The sequence below is a fragment of the Paroedura picta genome, chromosome 1 (genome assembly GCF_049243985.1).
Source record: "Paroedura picta isolate Pp20150507F chromosome 1, Ppicta_v3.0, whole genome shotgun sequence".
Lineage (NCBI taxonomy): Eukaryota > Metazoa > Chordata > Lepidosauria > Squamata > Gekkonidae > Paroedura > Paroedura picta.
The window spans coordinates 150,337,142-150,362,270 of NC_135369.1; the positions used below are offsets into that span (position 1 = coordinate 150,337,142).

Below are 25,129 nucleotides of genomic sequence, written 5' to 3' on the forward strand. Positions count from 1 at the left end.
AGTGTTCATTCTCCTAAGCCCTAGAAAATGCCCATAAGGAAGATTATCCCTTAAACTTTTGGGATGAGAGGATTTATAACTCAACAATGTATTCTTGTCAGTGAAAACATTGTCTAAACCAGAACATGTTTTTAGGAATACATTTTGTAAAGAAAATTAAAATAAGAAGTGCAGCCAGATTTTTGTTTTGGACTTCATATTGCTGCTTATCTTCCAGATAGGGCCTAGAGATTTCCCAGAGTTCCAGGGTCCTCTCTAGAAAGAAATCAGAGAAAATGGATGTTTTTAAGGAGGCCTCTTTGCCAAGTGTTTCCCTAAGCTCCAGTCCCAAATCTCCAGGAATTTTGCAGCCTGGAGTTCCAACCCCACCTCCAAGCCCAGCCATGCTGCTATCCTGGTTCTACCTCTGGGCCCACTCTGGAGTCCATTTTCTGAGCTAGAGACGTCTCCCCTCAGATCACACCCAATCGGTCCTTAGAACCTTTGATCTGAAGACTGGTGAGGTCTAAGTAATTTTCCTGTGACTGTCCCCTTACATCAGAGAAAATTCCTCTTGTGAGCCAAAGTACTTTTGGACCCAGTTCAGTGTCGATGCATACCAATTTGTCTGTATTAGTGTAAAACCACGCTAGTATAGATTAAACATTTTTTTTAAAAAATAGAAACTTTCCCATTGATTCAAACTGTTTCAGCCATTTACCCTGTAATCCTATGAAGACTTTGATGGGCTGCATCTATTGCACTGTCCAAGTCTCAGAAGTGGTTTAAAATGTTTGCTTCTCTTTCCCTGCCACAAAGGTGTTACATTTTTTTAGAAGCCAAAGCTGTAGTTCAGAGTGTAAGTCAGGAGGGACTAGAGCACTTTGGCAATGTGCAGTGTTCTGCAAGGTCTTCCCAGGGATTTTTTTATTTAGGAAGAATTCATCTCTTCATGGCACATTGCTGCATGTGGAGAGCAAAAAGGGCAATTGAGGATCAACTGAAGCAATTTTGTTGCAATTTACCTACAGTTTTCATGCTGGCCCATAATCATTATGCAGCTGTTGGTATTCTTAGTTTAAGAGATTCCATCTGAAGCTTTCTGGTTTTCTGCACCTATATTGGAATACCTTCTTGCTTCTATTGGGTAAGATCTCTCTCTCTGTCTCGTCTTGCTGTTGACTGAATCATCTTGTAACACAAAGACTAAAACCAAAAGCAGGGGATCATAATTACTTATATTATTATAATAGCATTTCAGAAGTATGATAATTCAATGTGTCACCAAATGATTAATGGCTGTGAGCTCATCTGGGAGAGTGACATACTTTAATCCAATCCAGATCTTACAATTTTATTGCTAAATCTAAATCTATTACGTCCTAGCAGTCATATGACTATGGATTGGATCCTGCAGATGATTTCTCTGTGTGCAGTGGGGTGATTTCTACTGATTCCCACTAGCAGACCTTTGATTTCCCTCCTGCTTTCAGGAGTGCAATCTAGGGAACATTTTGGGGATGTAGCTTGAGGTGAAGAAATCACACTGTGCCAGTGGAAGATATTTTTAGTGGGACCTTGCCAAAGTACTGCTTCCAAAACGCCTGCTCTTTGAAAATGGGGATTATCTTCTTTCAAAATGACAGAGTATCTTGTTTTTTTTGCCTCTGCTGGGATATTGATCTATATGTATACCTTAATTTCCAAAATAGCAACACTAAACTGTGGACTGCCATACTGGATTGTCTACAGACTAATAGCAGAGCAATTCAAAATCCAATGAAGTTACTTTTGCTGGTGGTCCTGAGTAGGTTTTACTTTTATAATCCCATTGAAGTCAACAGGCATAGAAAGCTGTAACTCTGTTTAGGCCTGGTCTGTCGAACAGAATCGGCAGAATTACCCAAGCTAATGTAATTGCAGATTGTGCCAGACTATTAGTGTTTTAATTTTAAAGCACTAACCATCACTAAATGGACACAATGAAAAATCTGTGCCTCAACTGAGATGGCAGTGTGACAGGCATTTAATAAAGAGGCAAAAGGGGGGACTGAGAACAGCTGTTTCTCTAAATAACACAAAGAGCCATTTTGGAGCCAATTGCTCTGAAGCTCAATCTGCACTGCATGCTGGTACTGGCGACGGGGTTTTAAAGGCAGTACCATTCAAGGAGGAAGGGATTCAGCATTTCCGCACTGTAAAGAGAAAGTGTGGGCATGTAGAAAGAAAAGCAATGGGAGCACTTCTCCAAGAATATATATCAAATTGCCTTATAGCAATCCACTAATCCAGCTAGCTCAAGATTGCCTACTCTTCTCTGACTGTCCATATGACTTTGATTTATGAATTAATCTATTGAATCTATCATATTAGTTGATCAACACATGATGTTCTAATTGTGCAGCTCTCATTGTCCTTCGGATAAAGCAGATAAATTACAACAAGAGTTTAACGTTTCTGGTGGAAGATTATTCTTTTCTAAACTGACCTGTTCCTGATAGAATTCGTATATTTTGCTTTCCCCTGCCTAATAAAATTTGAAAAGTGTCAGGGAAAGAAGAATGTACTATGCTTAAAAAGTATTTCTAAAGCTAATAACATTATTTTTATCGTTCTGTCTCCAGAGAGGATTTGTGTATCTTGAAACCTCCAAATGTCAACCATGGCCTCTTGATGGCCTCATTAATCAAGTTTCTGCTCTGCTTCATCTCCCTGGTTCTATCTTGCAGACATGTGAGAGTTAAATTAGCTTCACGAGAGCTGGTTCAGCAACATCATAATTTCCTCTCTTGAACATTCAGCCAGAAGAAGAGTTTTCTGTGACATGAGAGGTTTTGCATCTATATTTTGCGGATTAGTTAATATAATTAAAAATGGCTCTACCTTGACATGCAACATCTTTGAGCAAAGGTCTGCATTGAATCTGGCATGAAATCCATTACCGTTTTGTAAGAAGTGACTCTGATTTTTCACTGCAGAGGCTAAAAAGTCATAGCCCCATTCTGGAAAACTAAATACAATAAATACAATGTTAATAGTTTGCTTTGGTGCTTAGAGTGACAGAACCTTGGTCTCTAGGAAAACGAAACGACTCAATTCTGATTCCCTGGAACCTGTCTGCCTAGATGACTTCCCTAGGTCTGGGCACCAGCCTCTTCCTTAGCTTCTTTATTTGTTTATTGTTTGCCTTTCTTGCTGAGACTCAAGATCACTCTCAGAATGTAAAGCACTGCAATAGGAACAGGATAAGACATATAATAGTATGTGATGACTAGATTACAAGGTTAGAAAACAAGCAATAAAGCAGTGTAAGACATGACTAACAAATGCAACAACTGGATTACAAAAATTAGAAAGCTGCTATAGTTCTAGTTTATTTTTATTTATTTTACTTTTTTATTTATTTTACATTTATATACCACCCTCCCCTGAGGCTCAGGGTGGTTTACATAGAACTTAACAGAACAGGAACAATACAGAAAAATAGTGGCTATAATCCTCTCTCTTCCCTGCGTAGACAAACACAATCTTCTTCTTTTTGCTTGATATATCTTCACAAGCTCTACTGTAACTGAATATTGTTTTTATTTCCTTTTACATCATCATGATATACCCTTCAATGTGATTTTTCATGATACACTATGATAGTTTAATTCTGGATTATTTGTTAGGCTGAACTTGCAGTGAAGATGTGAGGGGAAATGATTGTTCAATGACATTTACATTGTTAGCATTAACTATGAGCTGAACCTCTTTTATAGATGTTTCTACTCAGTAACTCAAGAAGATGACGCTTTGGGTTCTGATTTCACTAGTGAGTCTCTATGAAGTTTCCTGCTGTCAGGATTTGACAAATGGGACAGGTAAGTGAATGAACGAATATCCTTTCTATGGCCCATTATGCACGGGCCATAATGCCTGCGTTGGCAGCAGCAGCGCTTCGGTTAAAATCACCAATAACGCTCGCTGCCGCTGCCAGCGCAGGCACCTCCCGGCCCATGGCTATGGAAGGCCTGCGTTAAGCGACCGCGGGATCTTCCGTAGCTTCCTGGGTAAGCCAGGGTTGGGGCGGGCCGGTACTGTGCATAATCGCCAGCGCCAGGCTTTTCGGCCCGCCCAGCCCCGACCCTATGGTGTCCCTGGAGGGACACCTCGTGCCCCTATGGGCTCCGCGGAGCCCTGGAGCTGGCAGGGGTAACCTCCTGCCCCCACCTGTGTTTGCGGAGGGGGCCTGGGCCCCCCACTCCCTCCCCAGGCCGTCCAAACCTCCCCCCGCCGCGCTGGCTTACTTTCTGGCCCCGGCGTTCAGCGTGTGCTACTCCGGGGCAGCCCAGTATGCCCCATCCCCATGCATACACGGGGAACGGCGGGGCATCCTGCCCCACTGCAATTGCACGGCAGCAGCGCACGGTAGCTGCCGTCGTGCATAAGAGGCCTATGAGGTATGCAACTTTTTCAGAGTACTCTTAGTCTACTCAGTTGTGGCCAAACTGTGGTTCTCCAGATGTCCATGGACTACAGTTCCCCTGGTCTGTATAAAATAATTTTGAGCCATCCCTTTAGTGACCAGCTATCCACCTGGGACTCAAAAGTGAAGAATCTGGTCCTTTACATAATTGCTTCTATTTTGCTTTTGGGGAGAATGTTAAAAAGTCATAATGCATGTCCTCCCTTGGTGGTATTTTAAAAAGCTACAGGGAAAGGATTCCAACTAGGTGATAATCTCTATTGCCCTTTTATATCTATTTCCAGTTTGTGTGTGTGTGGGGGGGGGGGGAGTAGGATAAGAGTTATATACAGTATTCCAAATGTGACTGTATTATAGTTCAGTACACCAAATTTCAGTGTTGCCTGCCATATTTTCAATCCCTTCCCCGATAACTTCTCGTGTGGAATCCTTTTCTTTATATTTTCATTAAATTATACACCATCACCCCAAGATGTATTTCCTTGTTAGTCATCTCCAGATCAACTTCAACTATATGTAAGATTAGAACTTTCCCCTAATTTTTTACTTGCATTAAACTTTTCTTGCTTCTCTTGTTACTCACCTAGCCAGGATCAAACTACATCATAAGTCCGTCGCCATTTAGAGGAAAAGTTAATGATCTAAAACTGCGGTGAGGGCTCAGTCCTGCTAGGGCCTGCACCGCAGCAGTACCAGGCAATCTTGCCCCCCATACTGAAACGGCCATGGGGGAACATATAGTTTGGCTCCCAGTTGGGACAGATCCTCTTAGAGCTCTCTGCAGTCCATTCTCACTACCCTGAATATTTTTGGCATCAATCACAATCACAAACATGGTCCTTTTGCAAGTTTCAATAGAGATTTTTGTTTTAGCAATGCTAGCTGCTCAGGATCCACATCAGGGGAAGACTATGGACTTTGTGCATCTTCTAACAGGGCATTAAGTTGCCCACTATGACCGTTTATGCACTGGGAACTTCACTGCCCCAGCTCCTGCGCAGGAGCACAAATCGGGGGCAGATGAGGTACACCAAGCCAAATGCTTTCCCATGTGGGTGCAGGAAGAGGTGGGGCAATCAGCTACGACTAAAACTCCAGCCTGCAGCACAGCATTAAACCTCCAGTGCATAAACGGTTTATGAGAAACAAGTTGCTGTTGTAGAGGGACTTCCCCTTTTAGTTGAAGTTTGGTGGGACCTCCACCCACGTTTTGCACTGGCCACAAACACTGCATTCTTTCAGAACTGTGGAACCAATAAAATAAAATAGCATTTTGTTTCTGTAGAGAGAACTGGGCCTGCTAATTTCACTATGCAACCTTCAACAGAAACACAAAATTATGTAAAATGCACTTGGAAGTAAACCCATTGTTTTCTTAATTGCAGTAGTGAATCTTCTGCGGGATTACAAATTGTCCACAGCATTAGATATCAACATAACTGAAGGACTGAACCCGTATTATTTGGCTTACCGCATAACTCCTGTTGTGCAACTCAAGGAAGACACAAGGTATGTATATAAATAAACAGCATGGATAGGCAAGCTTCTTTCTTAAACTGGAGCCTGGAGCCCAATGTGATCAAGCATTCAGAAGTGGGCTATTTGAGTATTGACTTGCCAATCAGTTGACTCAGCATTGTCAGATCGAACAGCTCTTCTTTTAGTAGAATCAGGAGGAAGTAATGCGAAGGGCCCCCAGATGAACATCTGAATTATGCTGGCCACCCTACCAAAGCCTTATTTATATGTCAGCTTAGGGCTGGGAAGATCCTCCCAACTCCTTTCTCTTTCTTTCCTAGTATGAAAAGAACTACCCGACAGATAACTAAATTTGTTTAGATTTTAATGTATTTAATTCAATAGGTTATATTTTACTGCTATATTTTATTGGGATGGACTCTGCCCTGAGTTGCATGAGATAGGGCAGAAAATAAATAAATAAATAAACAAATAAATAAATAATACCTCAAAAAGAATTACAGCTCATCTGCAGAGTACAAAGATCAGCCCCCCAGGCAGAAAGGGCTACTTAGGACAGGTTTGTGGTAGAGAAGAAACATTTAAGGCCTCCCACACAGGTTGTTGTTGAATTGAAAGACTTGAGGCCTACTACACAGGGTTGTTGTGCAGACAAAACAGGAGAAAAAAGAACCTCCGCAACAACATCCAGTTTTGTCTGCAGAATAACGCTGTGCAGTAGGCCTCAAATCTGCAGAGAGTTACGAAGAAGAAATACACATGGCTTGGCTATGTCTAACCCCCAGGCAGAGCAGTATTTTAAGTGAGAAGGGGCTTTTCTGTGGCCTCCCTGTCAGCCATTTGGCAGAAGGAGAAATCCCCCCCCCAAAAAAAATGAATGCCCACCCCTATGCCCTGAGACTCCCCTGTGTTGCTCTCGGAAATGCCTCCCTCCCCTCAGTCAGGGGCTGTCAGAGGCTCCTTCACAGCAGGCCTGAAGGGAAGGGAGGGACAGCATTCACTAGCCTCCTGCCAGCTCTGTCAGTGTTCTGAGGCAATTTATAGTTGGACGTGAAAGTAAGGACAGCCTTGGGGTTAAAAGGGCTGACGCAGCCTGTCCAAGCCTCTGTTCTTTGAAGGCTGGATGCTGAGGCATTGTACGATTTTGAAGTCCCACCTCCAAAACTCCAGGAATATTTCCAACCCAGGGGTAGCCAACTTCCAGGTAGGGCCTGGAGAGCTCCTAATTCACACAAGAAGGGAAATGATGCAGACCTGGGAGGAATTGGTTGCCATGTAATCTTCCCCTAAGAAGAGTCTTCAGTCTGATTTTCCCTTCACATATGTGAGGACATGGCTCTGGAAAGCTCATCTGTAACCACTATGCCACAATTCCCAAAGGTCCGTCCTCTCCCACACTCCCTGGGGGAGGCCGCGGGTGCGCTTCTGGGCCTGGTGGGAAGGCCGTGCTGCTGCTGTGGGAGGGGGGGAGGAAGCCTTCCCCCCGGCCCCAAAAGCATACCTTGAGCCCGTTGTATTTAAAAGTACAACGGGCTTTAAATCTAGTGGACTAGTACCTGATATATCCTTTAAGTATGAAAGCAGATATCCACTCATATGTTCACGACTGAGCCCTGATTCTCTAGTCATGGGAAATAGCTAATCACCCCATTTGTGAATCTTGATATTTTCACTGAGAGGCCAGGCTAACTCTGTTTCTGTGCACAGAGACATTTCCCTTCTTTTTTTTTTTGCGGGTGGGGGGGTCAAGTACAGCAACTGTTGTACTGTATTTCTGGCCATATCTGCAGCAGTGATATAGTTCTGGAGAATGGGCAAAAGCTGCAGATATGAGAAGGCTCAAGCCACTTCCTGCTGCAGGCTGTGCCCTCCTTTACCTGCTATGCAAAGGAGAAGTGAGATCTGAAGGCATGCAGTTGAGGAAGAGGGAAGCTGAATTTGGCTCTGAGCTGAGTGTCCTCCCGCTTCCCACAGCAGACTTTCAAGAATCTATGAAACTTGCCAGTACGAAAAAGATTTCGAAAGTCTGAAGGCATATGATGAGGTGTTACCTTCTCTTTTAATTATATCAAGTCCCTCCCCTCCCCCCACTGAGATTTCAATGAAGTGTCTACTGAGTCGATGTCATTAAATGTCATTTTGATTCAGTGCTCAGGCTTTTTCAGCATCACATCATAGCTTCAAGCTGTCAGTCCTCCTCATACTTTAAGCAGCTTTCTTTGAGCAAAAGGGAAAGTGACTCAAAGCAGGGGAGAGATGATGAATGGTACCCACGTTGCACACACGTGTGCAGCTTTTATTGCAGTCCAATAAATGTCCTGGTAACTTACAATGGAGTCACCAGGTCACACATCTGTTAATTAAAGTTTTCCATCTGCGCCATCTGATGATCACTGAACCCGATCCTTCTTATCCATGCAAAATAATACCCGTTAGTGTGCTTGCATACAGAATTCATAATTAATCCCTATGGATAGCTCCTATGGGAGGATTTTTGGGGGTGGGAGGGGCGTGACATTTTGGACGGTTTGTTTGAGGGCAATATTTTGTGTGTTTCATTAAAACGGTGAGGGTGGATAAAACTCTTACACAGTATGGCTTGTTTCTATTTCTAGCTTGCAGTCTCATGTCTCTCCCCCCCCCCCTGAATTGTACTATGAATAGGGAATATTACTGGGTGTGTGTATTTCCAAATTATTCCAAAGTAAAAGAGATAAGGAGGAAAAATAAAAGAATGGGCAAGAGTTTTGCACAGAAATCTCTTGCATTTCATGACCTTTTACTTTAGTGTTCGTGTTGTTCACCCCCTCCCTTTGGCTCATATCTGCAGAAGGAAATTTCATGTTGTTCCTCAGATGTAGTGACTATGGCCCACAAAAGATTACAGTTTAATAAATTAATTCATCTTTAAGGTGCCATAAGATTCTCCCCCCCCCCCCCACAACAGACTAACATGGCTGTCTTACTGGAATTTGTGATATAATGGCTGTTGCATGTCTTTTGTATGACAGTTCCTGTTATCCAGATGGCTTCCCTTCAAAATATTCTATCATCGCTACCTTTAAGATACCCAAAGACACACCACGAAACATCTGGAAATTGTGTCAAGTCAATGATTCTGGAGGCAATGCCAGAGTTGTTATTCATGTTCTGGGGGACAAAATAACCCTGGAGGTTCCTCATGCCCCTCCTGTTGACCGCCTGCTCATGATCAAGGCGTTCACTCACACAGGTCAGATATTCAAGGGCTCCTGGCACAAATTAGCATTAAGTGTGAGCGACAGAGATAATGTGAAGCTGTGGATTGATTGTCACGAGATGAGTGCAGCTCCAAGTACTGGAGAGGAAGACATCCTTCGGAGTCCTTCCCATGAAAAAGGATCCCTGGATACCTTTCCTGTTTTGGTAAGTAGGACTTTTGTACACGTGCAAATGCTAGTTTATAGTATCATCCCTTAGAAAGCCTTTTGAAGAAAGCCCTTTGGCTAAGTCAGTGCACTTTGGCAGGGTTGATTGATGGAGCAGGCCTCTGCAGAGGCAGCATGTACATTTCCCAAATGAACCGATTCTCCTTGCATACAATCTTAATCCGGCCGCAGTTGTGAGGAGCTCATCTTAGTTAGACTGTGCATCATCATGTCTCATAAATGGCATCTTGGGCTCTCATCTGATTCCGTGATTTATTGACTGTAGGCTTTACCCCGCAATATTCCTCAGGAGGTGTTTTGATTCATCCCACTGCTAATGCTTATAAACCTATATCAAACATTAAACCTATATTCTATGACTGAGTCAGAGCTCCCTCTGCTGGTATTAATATGTCTCTAAAAATGTAGGTCAGAAATATTTAGATGTTATTGGCAACTACTATGGTCCAAAAGTAAAATCTAAACAAAGGAAGAACACAATCCATGCAAGACCTTTTTTAGAATCCTGCTGAGCTTTCAGTGTTCACCGGAACACTCCACTGGGCCAGAAGTTACAAAATAAAAAGAGGGGAGAAAGGTCATGATTTTAAGACCTTGTCATGCCAGGATACTTGGATCTTCTGGCACGCAAAGGAGAATCCAGTTTTGTTGGTACAGACTGAGGGCATAAAAGCAAGATGTCATAATTCAAGCAAACTGCATGGCCACATGTCTGCCCAGTGTCTCTGATTCCCTTCTTAACCAATGAAAAACCAAACCCCTAAGCTCCTTTTCAAAAGCTTGAACAGAAATTACTTGGAAATATTTAGGTCAGTTTTGTATGACAAAGACCCATGAGAAACTTGAGCCATTTTTAGTCTGAGGAGATAAGATAGGATGATGTAGGCTGAGGGAAAGTGCCCCAAATTAGGGATTGATTTATAACAGATATTAAGGGTTTGTTGATGTGATCTTCATATGATTATAGAAGCCAGGATGGGCAAGGATTCAGGGCACAAGTAGTGATTGTTTACAGCTTATGCCCCCAATTTATGTCACCAGTTTGTGGGGGTATGTGAGGCCTGCAGGTCTACTACCCTACCACAAATTCTCAGAGAAAGGTTCTGTACCTGCCAGGTACTTCAATTCTTCCTGCCATTACTCTCTCACTGCCCTCTCAAACTGCATCTTCATTTCACACAGGTGCCTTTCTCCCTTGAGCCCATTAGATTAGAAGACCACTTCCTACAAACCTGATACTTTGCCAGAGATAACAAGAGTCACTGGAGGAACATGACTAGAACATTAGTGGCAGTAATGTTTCCTCTATTGAGTTGGATGCCCTGATCGCACTGTCTTTATAGGATAGTGAAACAGATTTCAGTATAATATTAATTTCTAGTGAACAGTAGGCAAAAAGTGTGTAGCCTTTTGTCTGCATTCTAGAAAGCTGTTTTTGTGTTAAAGTACATGTTTGGCTCATGTATATCTGTAGGGTTAATTTTAATTGTTTTGTGTATTAACTGCCTTCTTAGGTCGATTTACAACAACTTGAACTGTATGATGATCCAGACAAAGTATTCGCAGAGGGATGCTGTCAGCTTCCCAATATTGTAAGCAAATTATAATGTGTGTTATTTGGGCACACGCATTTTCATTCAAACATTGCCCCCTACAATCCTCCCCCATACAAACTTCCCACACACTCTCATTTTGACTATACTCCATAGATGATTTATTATCCCTGGATATCCCTTACCTTGGGGGACTTTTTGTAATTGGCCATCTTGTTGCCTCTTCCTTCTCACAAACATCCTTCATGGATCTGTGCAAAAGGACATTCTTGGTCTTCAGCCATTTTTCATATATTGATAAGAATCTACATTTGATTGGCCTCTGCCAGGGGATTCCTGAGACATCTAGTGGGCCACAGTGGGAAACAAGATGTTGGACAGATGAGTGGTCTGATCCAGCATAGCTAGTCTTCTGCTTGATAAGAACCAGTTTGGAATACTGGTTAAGAGCAATGGCCTCTAATATGGAGAACTGGGTTTGATTCCTGACTCTTCTACATGCAGCTGGCTGGGTGACCTTGGGCCAGTCACAGTCCTCTCAGAGCTCTCTCTGCCTCACCTACCTTACAGGGTGTCTGTTGTGGAGAGAGGAAGGGGAGGCGATTATAACCCACATTGAGACATTCAATGTCTTTGATTGATAATCTGGACATTGGAACTGTAACATTCTCTCTTGCCTTCTCATGTAATAATTTCCATCCCCTCTAGCTTGTGGTTTAATCATTGTTCAATTTACTAGTCCCTAACATTACTTAACAATATCCAGGTAGGTTTATAAAACATGATTTCAGATGTTCTTAACCATAGTAGTTCCAGTGCAAATGCATATTTAAAATTATGCAAATTGTGACAGAGAGGAAAGAATTTGCATGTAAGAAGAAGCTAGATAAGGGATCATTTGCACAAAGCTAGAGGACATTCCCATCTCCAATTTATAGTCTATTTCAGCCTTTCTCAACTTTTTTACTGTTGAGAACCCCCTGAAACATCCTTCAGGCTTCAAGAAACCCCAGAAGTGGCATGATCACGCAAAATATAATTGGGAAGCATAGCTGTGTACATACCCATCTTGGGACCCTTCTCCTTCCCACCCCCTACAGGCCCATCATATCACCCAATAAATGATTAACAAATAAAAAAGATAAAAAATTAACCCTCCACACATTTGGGAAACTTTTCGAGGGCCATCAAGAAATCCCTGGTTACAGGAAACCCTAGCTGAGAAATCCTGGTGTAGAGATGAGGAATATTCGATTTGCACTTCACACAGAACCTTATTTTTATTGTATTATTTACTTGGGTTCTCCAAAAATGCAATACATTAGAAAAAGCACATCTGGTCAAATTTGGTCAAGAAGATCTGGTTTTAGATCTGCCAGCATAGAGGGGAAAATTTGGGGGTTCTGTCCCGCAGATAGGTCTCTTTTTTGAAATACCAACATTTATTTTAAAAAAAATAACCTCTAGTTATTCTCCCCATTGAGATATAAAGTGAAAACATGCAAGACATATTCCATCTGTTTGTTTCACATAAGATGACAGAGAGGACCTACAAGAAGATGTTGGAACTGGTTGCTACTCTGTGACCGTTTATGCACTGGGAAATTCACTGCCACAGCTCCCGTGCAGGAGCACAAATCGGAGGCGTATGAGGTGCACCAGGCCAAGTGCTCCCCTGTGTGGGTGCAGAAGAGGTGGGGCAACCTGCTATGACTAAAACTCCAGCCTGCAGCCTGGCAGGAAACCTCCAGTGCATAAACAGTCTGTGTGAGCCAACTCATTCTTGCTTGCCTTTTTCCATTTTTTGCTTGCCTTGTTCCATTTTTTGCCTCTTTCCTTTTTTGCTCTTTGAGATATTAACTGGAGAGCATGGTGGGTTAAAGGAAAGACAAAAATAATCACTTGCATAACAAGAGCAACCGAGAAGTAGTACCCAAGAAGGCCAATAACATTTTACAGGAGAAACAGAAGATGGTTGGGATGCTGTATGTTTTCTAATCCCTTTCCAGAAGCCCTCCCCACCCCCGCTTCTTTCTGTTATCTTCTTATATGTTATGTTCGAACAGTGATGTGAAGCTGGACATTTAAATAATAATCATCCAAGCTGAAAGGCCCTGTTCTTGAATCCCTCTGTTCAAATGAATCCAGATTTAAGTCATGTTTGGAAGCAAGTGAATCTGGCCATCATTCTAACGCTTCTTGGCTTCAAGTACAAGATCAGAGGGAGGGTGAGGATGATTAAGCAGACATGTAAGTGGCAGGGACATCTATGACTTAGCAGAGGGACACACGGATCTCGCTGCCAAAGGTTGCATGGGTAGGTCCCTCTTCGGTCTCTCTTTACAAAGAGTCATTAATAGTCATCATGTTCCTGGCTTGCTGGCTTGGAAGGAGAACTTTGATTTGATTTGGTGTGATTCTTATCCATTTTGTCATTTTTGATTTTGCAAGTCCGATTATCTCCTAAATAAGATAAATAAATGTCAAATTATATGTAGTGTGAATTTTAAAAAAAACACTCACACTGAATTCAGTTAATAACAATAATATTGATATAGCATTGCACTTGCATCCCTATAGGCTGAAATTCACAGCCTGAGTTTAGTGTACTTGTATAACACAAAGGACCTAAGTCCATGCATATCAGGGAAAAAGGCATTTTAAAAATTAAAGATACATTTTGAGATACGTTTGAGACAAACGGTGCTATATAATGATGTGGCAAAATCAGGATGGAGAGGTCCTGCTGTTTGCTTACTATTCTGCCCTAAGTCAGCCAGCTAGGCATGTTATAATTACCATTGTTAGATGTGGAAGAGTGGGGAATCAAATTTGGTTCTCCAGATTAGAATCTGCTGTAGTGTAATCATTGCACCACACTGGCTCTCACCAAGCACAAAACCAGCTATGCTGGATCTGTAGGAATATGCCCATCTTCTCACTGGGGATAATTGGAGTACTTGGAAATGGAGACGAACCAGGAGCCAGAGGAAAAAGTATATCACAGAGCAAAAGCTCCTCCTCTATCAATAACAATAGCACATAATACTATATTATATTGTAAACAAATGTTTACATAAATCAACAGAACATTACCTCACAGGAGATCTACATGTCATTGAATATTCCATGCTGTAATAATTCAACTAAATCTAAAAGGCAAATGATTTAAATAGCCAAGGCTAATTCCCACTAGTTTGGCACCCAAACCAAACAGTGGATTGTTACCTTTTTACAGGCATAAAAATTGCATTACATGCATAGAGAAAAAAATTATATAGATAGTTTTTGTTAATCAAATAGCTAAAGTCATCTAAACTTTTATATTAAACAATTGCAATTTCTTGTCTTGAACTGTGCAGGGTGAAAAGGGCTCTCCTGGAACCGTGGGCTCACATGGCAAGCGAGGGCCCAGGGTAATATTGCAAAATACAGATTGGTAAAAAATACTAAATGTTTTCCCTTCCTAGCAATATGGAGATCTCAGGGAGGGAAGAAATTCTTGCTGTTTTACATGCTTTTTGGCAAAGAAGATTGGGCTTGGCATCGTTCATCCCTTTTCAGAATCCCTTTAAGACAAACACAAATATGTTGACAGCCTTATATTCAAATAAGTGTAGATGGCAGGAGCAACTCTATACCAGCATTGCATGCAGCCTAAGAGGACTGATGAACTTGTTCCAAAATCTTGCCCCTGTTTTTATGCTGTGCCCTTGTTTGTTAATTGCAGGGTCTGGTCGGTGATCCTGGGGCTTTTGGTCCACCAGGTCCACACGGAATCCCAGTAAGCACTTTTCCTACTGTTCCAGTAATAGCCTAACTACTGTCAATATGTGGGTGACACCCAGCTCATGGATGGCCACCTGGACTCCCCCTTGGATACATTTGCCAGTTGTTTGGAAGCTGTTGCTGGATGGTTAGAGCAGAGTCACCTGAAACTCAACACCTCCAAGACGGAGGTCCTATGGCTGATCAGGAAAGGTGCAGGACAGGAAGTGTGTCTTCCCACCTTTGCAGGGGCACAACTTAACATCTCACCCACAGCAAGGAACTTGGGAGTGATCCTTGACATCTTCCTTATGATGGAGGCACAGGTCACAGGGGTAGCGTTTTATCATCTTTGCCAAGCATGGCTACTTGCGCCCTACCTGCCCCCAGACTGTTTGGCCAAGGTGATCCATGCAACGGTCACCTCTAGATTAGATTTCTGTAACTTATTCTATGCTGGCCTACCCTTGTCCTTGACCAGGAAACTCTAGCTGGTGCAGAATGCATCTGCTAGGATGCTCACTGGTTCATCTTAGAGGACACATATCCAGCCAGTGCTAAGGTAGCTGCACTGGTTGCCAGTTTTGGCCTGGATCAATTTCAAAGTCTTGGTTCTGATCATTAAGGCCATCTGCGGCTTGGGCCCAGCTTATCTGAGAGACTGCTTTCCTGCTTATGCCCCCCCACAGGGCCCTTTGCTCTATGGGTACTAATCTGTTAATGTTCCCTGGCCCCAGACAAATACGCCTGGTTCAGGCTGCAACCGGGTGGAATGAGCTCCAGGATTGCTGAGGGCCCTGACGGTGCTGACAAATTCCACAAGGCCTGCGAAATGGGGCTCTTCCACCAGGTCTATGGCTGAGGTGAGGCCAGTAGGAGTGATGGGCCCCCTGAGGCTTCGTTATACAACCTTTAGCGCACCCCTTGTTAGATGACTGTAGGATGAAGGATGGACCTGGCCATCTTGGTACCTTGGGAATTATACGGGTTAGGGGATTTAATGGGATTTTACAGAATCTATATTTTTATGTAACCCACCTTCAGTCCTCGGAAGAAGTTGGGCTATAAATTTAAATAACAACAACCACCACAACAATAATCATTTACCAAGTTCTAGAGTAGGATAGACAAGAATCACATGGCTTTAGCTCAGCCACTTATTAAAGGAAATGAATACCATATCTATTAAATGTACAAATACACACTTGCAAAAAATGAACAGATTTCCACAAATTTCCAGGGCTGTAAAATAAAAAGTCCTTGAACAACTTAAAGACACACATTTACTGGGCTAAAAAAATCAGGAGGCAAAACTTAATGCTGTCAAAGTAAATTAATTCCCATCTATACATTTTCATAAATGCATCCATAAAACTAGTGTATCTTGGGGGGGGGGATGTCTGCTACATTAAAGCTTTTGATATTATTTTTCTCAGTATACCATAGTAAGATTAACATAGTTAATCCCTATAATAATACTGACTAGGAGTCTTCTAAGAATGAGGGTATTTTATGTAATGAATGATAAAACAGGGCATTTTCTGTGCTGGCACCTTACCTGTGGAATGTCCTCTCCCCTTGAGGCTTGCCTCATGAGTCTACTTTGTTGTCTTTTAGGTGCCAAGATTTTAAAATCTTTTGGGCTTTTTAGATGGTCTGCTTTTTGTCTGAGGCCTGTTTTATGGATAAGTTTATGCTGTTTCTATCCCTGGGTTTGTTCTAATGGCTTATAGCTTTTGTACTGGCATCGTGTCCTGAAACATGACTTTTTTGATGCGATGGCATAGAAATATTTTAAATACACACACACACACACACTGATAATATTGATCAAGATATATACTACAATATTGAATGATGCATTTATTGGTTCTTTAGGGTCCTGCAGGACCTAAAGGAAGGAAAGGCTCTCAAGGTCCAAAGGTATGTAGTGGAATGAATAGTGATGATTTTAATCTTTAAGGTCTTTCAAGGACCATGTCCTCCATGCATTTGGACACTGGACCTTCTCTGTGTTTGTATTTCTTCACAGACTTAGGAAGTAAGAACCCTCAGCAATATCCAGGCCTTTTTTTGGGGGGGGGGAGGGTTCCCAGGGCTGTGGAACTTCCTCCTCGGGGGAAGTTTTGCAGAATGCATTTCTGATGACTTTTATAATAGATAATAACAATGGCTGTGTCAGGAGAACATTGGCAATGGATGATGTACACGACATAAGGAAACTACCACCGCAAATGTGGTTATTTTATCTGTTCTTATAAATTTCTTATAAATTATTATTTTCTTTTTCATTACTATAAGATAGGTAGGACATAGATGTTTTTATTAAATAAAGAATGTCCAGTTAATATATATTTTCTTTATGTGATACCATTGATTCATAGGGAATACGAGGAGATCCAGGATTGCCTGGCAGAGAAGGGGATCCTGGAATAGAGGTAAACAACCATGGCTCAGTAGTAGAGCATCTGCTTGGCATTCAGAAAGGTTCAACCCCAGCATCTCCAGTTTAAAAACACCAGGCAGTAAGTTATGTGAAAGACCTTTGCCTGAGACCCTGAAGAACCCTGTATATCTGAGTAGACATTGAACCTGATGGACCAATGGTCTGATCAAGGCTGCTTCATGTGTTCCTATGTGTTTAACCTATGTAGTAGTAATTTGGTCCTGCTACCCACAGTAAGTAAGATTTTCCTCCTGTGTTATTTTGCTTATTACAGGCCAATCAAGGATTTCAAGGACAGGCAGGTATAAGAGGTATTCTGGGGTTGAAGGTAAGGCTCCAAGATCTCCCCCTCTCTGCCATTTGTGCTGCTTTCAAAATACTAGTGGCCAATGATCTCATTGTATGTTAATAACACATGGAGCTCCTGAGTACCTAAGAAATACTTAAAATGGATGCCAACATGCTGTTCAGCTATTAGTTCAACTGAAAAGAAGAATGCGTAACCTTAAGGATGCCAGCCTCCAAGTTGGACCTGAGGATCTCCCGGAATTAGCTCTTCAGATTATTGAGATCAGTTCTTCTTGGCTGCATTGGAAGGTGGATTTTATGGCATTGTACTCCCTATCTTCCCCAGACTCCATCCCCAAATCCCCAGGAGTTTCTCAACCTGGATCTGGCAACTCTAGGCTCTCCCCTCCATTGGTGTCCAGGGGGGACCTGGAAGCCCTAGTTAACTTTAACCCTGAAAATTATAGATTATAGATTATAGACATTCCAGCCATCCATTAAATTCATGTTGGAACCAGCTTGCAAACTTTGGGTTTTCAATGAGTTTGAGAAATGCTCTTCTTTTATCACCTTTTTAAAAAAATGTATATCTAATTACATGTTTAAGTTTTTGAATATGATTATAACCTCAAAGGCTTGTACCCTAACCCTTTTCCCCATGTGGCCATTTTTATTAGTTGCAGAGGTGGTCCTTGACTATGGACCACATTCCTCTAGCTGGGCATTTTGGCTTATGGAAAGACATTGGGCATGCATAATTGAAAGACCATGAAGCTAGATGGATGAGCTCCACAGCAGAGCAATGCCTCCACCATGGAAAAGTGCATTGTGCAAGTAGGAACAAAGTTTAGGAGTTTTAGGGACACATCAAGGAGTTTATGTAGATTAACAATGAATTTTTTTAACATATGTGAAGGGAGAAAAAGGCTATCGGGGAGAGCCAGGTCCTGAAGGCAAACAGGGAAGAACTGTAAGTACGGCAGTGGTGGGGCCAAATCTTATTTAAGTTTCATAATGTTGTGTGTGAGAGCAGCATGTTATGCCAGTTGTAGATAACGCACTGTAAAGAGTTATGTGAATCTCAACAGTACTGACCATGTCTTCTGAACGGGTTGACCATGCTTTTGCCCATCTGGGTTCCATAAGGCTTTTCACCATAAAAACAAGTCATAGCCAAAAAGCCAGAGTGGAAAAAATATGGTCACATCAGTCAGCCCTTAGCCACACATTTTCATGTTCTCCACTATTATCATTATCAGCTGACTAGCATATTGAGTTATTTGTTTTTCTGATTTTAAACATTGTTGAGTATAATCTCCAAAAGCATCTTAAGTGTGGGATGTGTGATAAAACCATTGTATAGCACTGAGAAAACAGTTACTATGCAATACAATATTTTGCTTCTATTTAGGTGTACATATTCACTCCTGTTAGGTGGTTAGTAGCCCTATTGGTGGTATAATGATTAAGAGTGGTAGCCTCTAAGCTGGACAAGTAGGTTTGATTTCCCACCTCCACATGCGGCCATCTGGGTGCCCTTGGGTCAGTCACAGTTCTCTCAGAGCTCTCTCACCCTCACCTACCTCACAGGGTGTCTGTTATGGGAAGCAATTGTAAGCCACTTTGAGACTCCTTTGGGTAGTAAAAAGTGGAGTACAAAAACCCAGCTGTTCTTCTATTTATCCAAATATTAAGTAGTTTCCTGCACAGATGCATGATCAGTGCTGATAACTGTTCTCCTGTCGATATTATGTCTTGCTGAACAGGGTCTTCCTGGTCCAAAAGGTGTGGCTGGAATGCCTGGCAGACCTGGATCAATTGGGGCTCCAGGAGTGACAGTAAGTCCAATGATTACTCACAATGGATTTGCCCTGGGCCAATTCCTTCTTTTATGTAGGTAATTGATCATGTAGTACCTAATTTAAACTTCCAACTTTCTTCCACAGGGTCGTATGGGGATGCCAGGATTGCCTGGACTACAGGTATATGAAGAGTAAATTGTTACCCTCCTATACAGCACCTATCCCAAGCTTTGGAAATGAATGATACAGCAAGATATAACTTTATAGAATTTTTTTTCTTTTCCCAGGGAAATGTTGGCATAAGAGGCATCAAGGGTAAAGAAGGTGACAAGGTATGTTATAATTTTCATGAAAACATTTACTGACTGTTAAATTTGTGGGTTCAGAGACCAGGCTGGATCTGCACTCCCTTTTTTTTCCCGTTGTTGATTCTGCTGAATTCACATCGATCCGAACCCGGATATTCTGCCTTCCTTTTTCTCAATATGAAACATACGTTGCCTTCTGCACTTAATTGTCTGGCCGCTCTTTCCTTCCCACTTGATTGGTGAAGCTAAGAGTGTGGGGGAGGGAGCAGTGGCCGTGTGAAGCTTCAGCCAGCATAGATAGAGCACAAGGCTGGAGAGGGGTTTATTTTTTGCCTTTTATCTCCTGACTCTACAGCCAGAGCAAGATGTGAGAGGAGCAAATGACGCACAAGGCTTCTTGTTTATGTTTCCTTTCCTGCACCAGGGGGGACGGGGGGGGGGCAGTGTTGGCAGCAGCCTCACAGAGAACAAGGGGAGGAAAGTAAATCCAAAAGGCAAATCTTTGTTCATAGAAGTGTGGGCTTTTGGAGCACAAGCACTTTAAAACAGATCCCAAAATAAGGTCAAAAATAAATCCTGCAAGGGAATCCTGCAAGGGAATCTTGCAAGGGAACAAGTTTTCCTGCAGTCTTTGAATTGACACCCTGACCAATTAGTGACAGACTACTGCGCTACAACAACATTGGAGAAGGGAAAGAAAGTTAATCCAGCAAAATACTTGGGCTTTTGGAGTGCTATTCTCTGATGTAGTGAGTTATATCCACTCCTGAATATTGTGGGGGAAAGATAGTATCATCTCGGATCTATCATAGACGTTGCAGAGGGAAAATTTAAAACGCTCAATAACAAAATGGAAATTGAATAAGGTGAAGATGTTTTTTTTAATTTGGTCTGAGAAGAAGGGAAAAAGCCCTGTGCAGACTCAGGACACTGGGAGTTCATTTCATTTCAGCTCTTTATTGTGACCCCAGCATGATGATACAAGGCGCCAAAACTGAACTATAGAACCCCTCTAATAACCCCAACTTTTATACCATATTACACAATAGATCTTCCTGCCTGTGTACACTATTGGTTTAAACTGACTGGATCTAGCAGCTGGCACCTTAGCTGCATATTGGCTGATTACAGTGCTGGATTACGATCCTGCCTTGGACCTGAAGCTCGGTACTCAACTGATCTACAGACACAGCACTGACAATGGAATACTGTTTTGCTAGAGGCTTTCTCATCCCTATATGGTGTTTCATGTTTGGTCAAACCACACTAATCAGCTACTAAGCTCACAGCGCTATATATACATTTACTTCTTGTTAAAAAAAAAAGAGTTGGGCTTTTGTTATACACTACTGTGGCCTTCAGTGAGGCTTAACCTCCAAGTCTGAGCTTTCCAAACTAGCTTTCTTTTCCTGTCTGGCAAGGGAAATCAGTTTCTCAGACATGCCAGGAGGTTCTTGAAGGTGGGGGTGGGATCAATGCATTGCATCCTCCTGATCCTGGATGGGGGATTACCCAGCCCTGATCTGGGTCATGCAAAGGCAGCTATGGCCTAGCTTGGGCTGGCCTACCTTACCACAGTAATGTTTCCTGCTATGGAGGACAACTGGAGTGAGTGATAGGGTTATCGACTCCCAGGTGGGGCCTTGAGTTCTGGAATTATGAATGATTTCCAGACTCCAGATATTAGTTCCTCTTTGGAACCTGGCAGAAATGACAACTTCAGTCTATATAGCATTACATTCCAGCTAAACTCCCTCCCATCTCCAAAGACCACTCTTCCCAGGAGACTATATCTAAGTCTCCAGGGATTTCCCAAGGTGGAGCTACTAACCATAGAGTGAATGAGTATTCTTTAACCACCTCTAGGTTTTTAAAACTGAATATATTCTTAAATTGTGACTGGAAACTGGGAAAGTAATTGCAGAAAAGATTGGGGAGTGCCCCCCTACCATCTGGGAGGCATGGAAGAGATCCTGTTGCATTTCCATCAGTAGATCCATAGGATCCAACCCAAAATACTTATGTTTGTATTTAAAGGGAAGAAAAGGAAATAAAGGATTCCAAGGACAAGTAAGTAGAAGATAGTATTTATTTGTTTTCTACTTTTCTAGACTAGAGTCAGGGGTACCTTACCTTGGATGTTAGTCCCAAACACAATCCCTTGCATTCTAGTTCAGGGATTTCAGGGAGCAAGTGCTGGGAAAGAGCTTCCTGTTTCTGAAAGCCTGAAGATCTGCTGCTAGTCATCAGAGAAGATGAAGAAGAAGGTGTTGTTGGGTTACAAGTGGGTTACAACAAGAGACACTAGGCTAATTGAGCCCATTAGTTTGACTGATTATGAACAGTTTCACATAGACTCTTGTGCTAGCTTGTACTTACCTTGCTATATAAAGCTACCATGGTTTTAAATTGTATGACTTTATACAGTTTTATTCTATTTTATTGTTTATAAACTTGTCTCTCATATTTTGTAAAGGCTATATGCAAATAAATAAATTTGCCCTTATGCACACAATATTTATAGAATAAATTAATATTATAGCAATTATTCTCCTACAGAATGTCAGCACATCAATTAAAGTCAATCTTTTTTGTTAGGTTGGCGATCAAGGACCACTAGGGCCAAGAGGAATCATGGGTCATACAGGACCACCAGGCAATACTGGAGCTCGGGGTCAGCCTGGGAAACAGGGTGTTCTGGGAGATAATGGTCTACCAGGGAAGCCAGGATCACCTGGACCTGCCGTGAGTCTTTATTTCTTAATACAATCATGTCCTACATTAAGCCACACCCTTCCAAGATCACTGAAGTCAATGGGCTTAGAATGGTGTAATTCTGCTTAGGATGGCATTGTGAAGCAGCTCAGAAGCACAGATGGTTCCTGAGGACTGGAATGAGTTATTTATATCTCACCCTTAGGCCAACAAGTCTAAGATTTGGTTTAGTGACTGTGAGATACGGGTACAAGAGCAACAGGTATCAGGACAAGAGAGTTGTGCTGTTCCTTCTTTCTAACACATATATTACTTTTAAGATTGTTCTTTTGTAGAATCTGATCTAACACCTCCTTATCTTAGAATAGAAGGTAGTGATAAAATTAAAAATGAGAGCATGCAATATTATTAAAAATGGCAGAAAAACTAGCAACATTAACTGTTCATAATCGTATTAAATACTCCCTGATGGCCAATCACATTAAGTTTTCATGCATCATTTTCATACAGGGGCCCCAATTCCCATCTGCTCATGTAACAGAAGTATGCAAAAGGATTATCTTGGAACAAATATCAATATTTACAAATGATGTGAGAAGGCACTGTGGCAGTGCATGTCCACTGAATGGTCAAATTCCTATGGGGCCTCCAGGTTCTCCTGGTTTACCTGGCCAACCGGGAATAAAAGTAAGTTGAAACAAAGTGTCTTTGAGGCTTATCTTCTTGAAAGCCAGTTGTCAGAGTCAGCTGCTGCCAAGGAAGCTGAAATTACAAAGAGTAGGTTGCATGACAGGATACTGTAATCATCCATCCATCCATCCATCCATCTTATTATATTCATATACCACCTTCCCTTGTGCTACAGGGTGGTTTACATGGAACTTTCATGAAACAGTACACTGTAAATAAACGTATTGGTTTGAACATATATAACAGTTTGATAACAGGAACTTGTGTCAAATAGAAATAATTTATAGAGTCCTATTTAACATTAGGACAGTTCTCCATTTTTCTGCACTGTGGTTTCTGTTCTTTTCTGTGAGTGATGATGGGAGAGATCTCTGGGTTCTAGTTGGTAGATTTGCTTACTTTCCTTGACTGGAGGCCTGGTGGAAGAAAAGGGACTGGTCAATGCCCTGCCATTTGGGCCACTGAGAAGGTGAAACCCTTCCAAGTCCATTGACCAGTGTCCTTAAAAGGGGGTAACTCTACTTAGGATGGCAAGGTTGCTCTGTCCCATGTACAACTTCCTTTGCTGTACTGAGAAAGCAGTGGAGCCTGGCACAGGTGAAGGGCTTGGAGCCTTCTTAGCAGCCTATTCTTAGCTGAGCAGTCTTGTTGCAGCTTCTGTGCAATTGCAGTCTTGGTTTTCAAGTAGTGTTTGGAGGGTGGAAATCACTCAGTGCTGTCCCTCTGAAAGCTGACATAATTTCTTATGTAAGGTGGCTAAATGTCAAATGTAGTTGGAACATTGTGAACACATGAACAGTAACAAGTGCAACTTTGCCCATCAAGTAAGAACTGGCCCTCAAACTTCTCATCTGCCTGCCAATGACATCAATGTCCAAACAAAACTGTTTATATGGTGTGCCCTGCTCAGGTTCTGGATTGTTTGTATTGTTTTTGCATTTACTCTGTACCATTAAAAGATTTAACTGACCATTTCTACACATCAAGCCTCTTCTCAAACATTTTTCTCCTGGCTAGTTGGAAACCCTATTCCTCTTTTTCTAATGATCGAAATCAAGGTTTCCAACCATGGTACAGAAGTACCTATGGTACTGTGAAGGACCCTCAATGGTATCACAGCATAGGGTGACCTTGGGCTCACCTTGGCGCTGATAAAGCTGTTCCGATATAGGTGATATAAGGGCTCTCCCAGCCTCACCCACCTCACAGGGTGTCTGTTGTGGGGAGAGGAAAGGGAAGGCGACAGTAAGCTGCTTTGAGCCTCCTTCGGGTAGAGAAAAGCGGCATATAAGAACCAACTCTTCTTCTTCTTCTTCTTCTTCTTCTTCTTCTTCTTCTTCTTCTTCTTCTTCTTCTTCTAATAATAATAATAATAATAATAATAATAATAATAATAATAATAATAGCAGCTGGGGAAGAGTCCTCCCACTCTGTGCCTGCTGTTTATGGCTCCAAATGAAGAGGATAGAAATAGTTTTTAATTAAAAAATAATTTCTAGCATTATTAGGGCAGATTGACTAACCCCCTCCCAAAGTGGTCAATGACGGGTCTGGAGGGGGTGGGAAGGGGAGGGCTCCCGGGTATTTAAACCTTTGCTGGCCAAGGCTTCTCTCACTTCTGGGGTGGCATGGCAGGGAGGTGTAGCCAGTTGACATCACTTCCTGGTACCTCAAAGCCTGAAAAATATTTAAGTGGTACCTTCATGGTCAAAAGGCTGAAAAAGGCTGATCTGCATTGTTAAACATCCCATTCATTTATGAGCTGCACTAGTATGATACTGATGTCCTTTTAGGGCACACCTGGACTGAATGGCCTTAATGGGGAACCTGGACCTGAAGGGTTGCATGGGGAACCTGGTGAGCCTGGAAACCAAGGACCAAAAGGTGAATTGTTTAGAGATATACAAAATAATTACTTTCCTACTTAATGTTAAATATATTTGAGGAGTTTTATGTATAAAACCTAGAAAGGGAATAATTAAGATTTTGTTTTAATATTAAGGAGACCACGGACAGAAAGGAGACAAAGGTGATAAAGGTTATGGAATAATTGGTTTGCAAGGAAATCCAGGCTCAAGAGGTAATCTGTTTTTGTACATGAAAATTCTTTTCTCTCATCTTTCTATATCATATACTGCTGTATATCATATTCTGATACCATTATTTTTCACTGTACACTAAATATATCCTGGGAATATGGGTCAT

At 42.0% G+C, this 25,129-nt stretch overlaps 1 protein-coding gene across 10 annotated transcripts in view; it reads left to right on the top strand.

Annotated features, from left to right (window-relative positions):
* LOC143822860 (uncharacterized) overlaps window positions 1-25,129 on the top strand; it is a 61,672-nt gene that overhangs the window by 35,040 nt on the left and 1,503 nt on the right. For 3 of the 10 annotated variants that reach the window (XM_077308556.1, XM_077308565.1, XM_077308574.1), the window contains 18 exons: window positions 3,741-3,842; window positions 5,833-5,956; window positions 8,938-9,331; window positions 10,869-10,946; window positions 14,270-14,323; window positions 14,638-14,691; window positions 16,554-16,598; window positions 17,060-17,113; window positions 17,396-17,449; window positions 18,326-18,379; window positions 19,176-19,247; window positions 19,356-19,391; window positions 19,499-19,543; window positions 21,557-21,589; window positions 22,118-22,264; window positions 22,745-22,921; window positions 24,718-24,808; window positions 24,927-25,004. In XM_077308556.1, the coding sequence (XP_077164671.1) occupies window positions 3,767-3,842; window positions 5,833-5,956; window positions 8,938-9,331; window positions 10,869-10,946; window positions 14,270-14,323; window positions 14,638-14,691; window positions 16,554-16,598; window positions 17,060-17,113; window positions 17,396-17,449; window positions 18,326-18,379; window positions 19,176-19,247; window positions 19,356-19,391; window positions 19,499-19,543; window positions 21,557-21,589; window positions 22,118-22,264; window positions 22,745-22,921; window positions 24,718-24,808; window positions 24,927-25,004 (1,666 nt within the window). In that variant the 5' untranslated portion in view covers window positions 3,741-3,766. Of the gene's footprint in view, window positions 1-842; window positions 1,127-2,865; window positions 2,890-3,740; window positions 3,843-5,832; window positions 5,957-8,937; window positions 9,332-10,868; window positions 10,947-14,269; window positions 14,324-14,637; window positions 14,692-16,553; window positions 16,599-17,059; window positions 17,114-17,395; window positions 17,450-18,325; window positions 18,380-19,175; window positions 19,248-19,355; window positions 19,392-19,498; window positions 19,544-21,556; window positions 21,590-22,117; window positions 22,265-22,744; window positions 22,922-24,717; window positions 24,809-24,926; window positions 25,005-25,129 lie in introns of those variants that run through there. The other 7 variants (XM_077308544.1, XM_077308588.1, XM_077308582.1 and 4 more) reach the window with 7 other exon arrangements.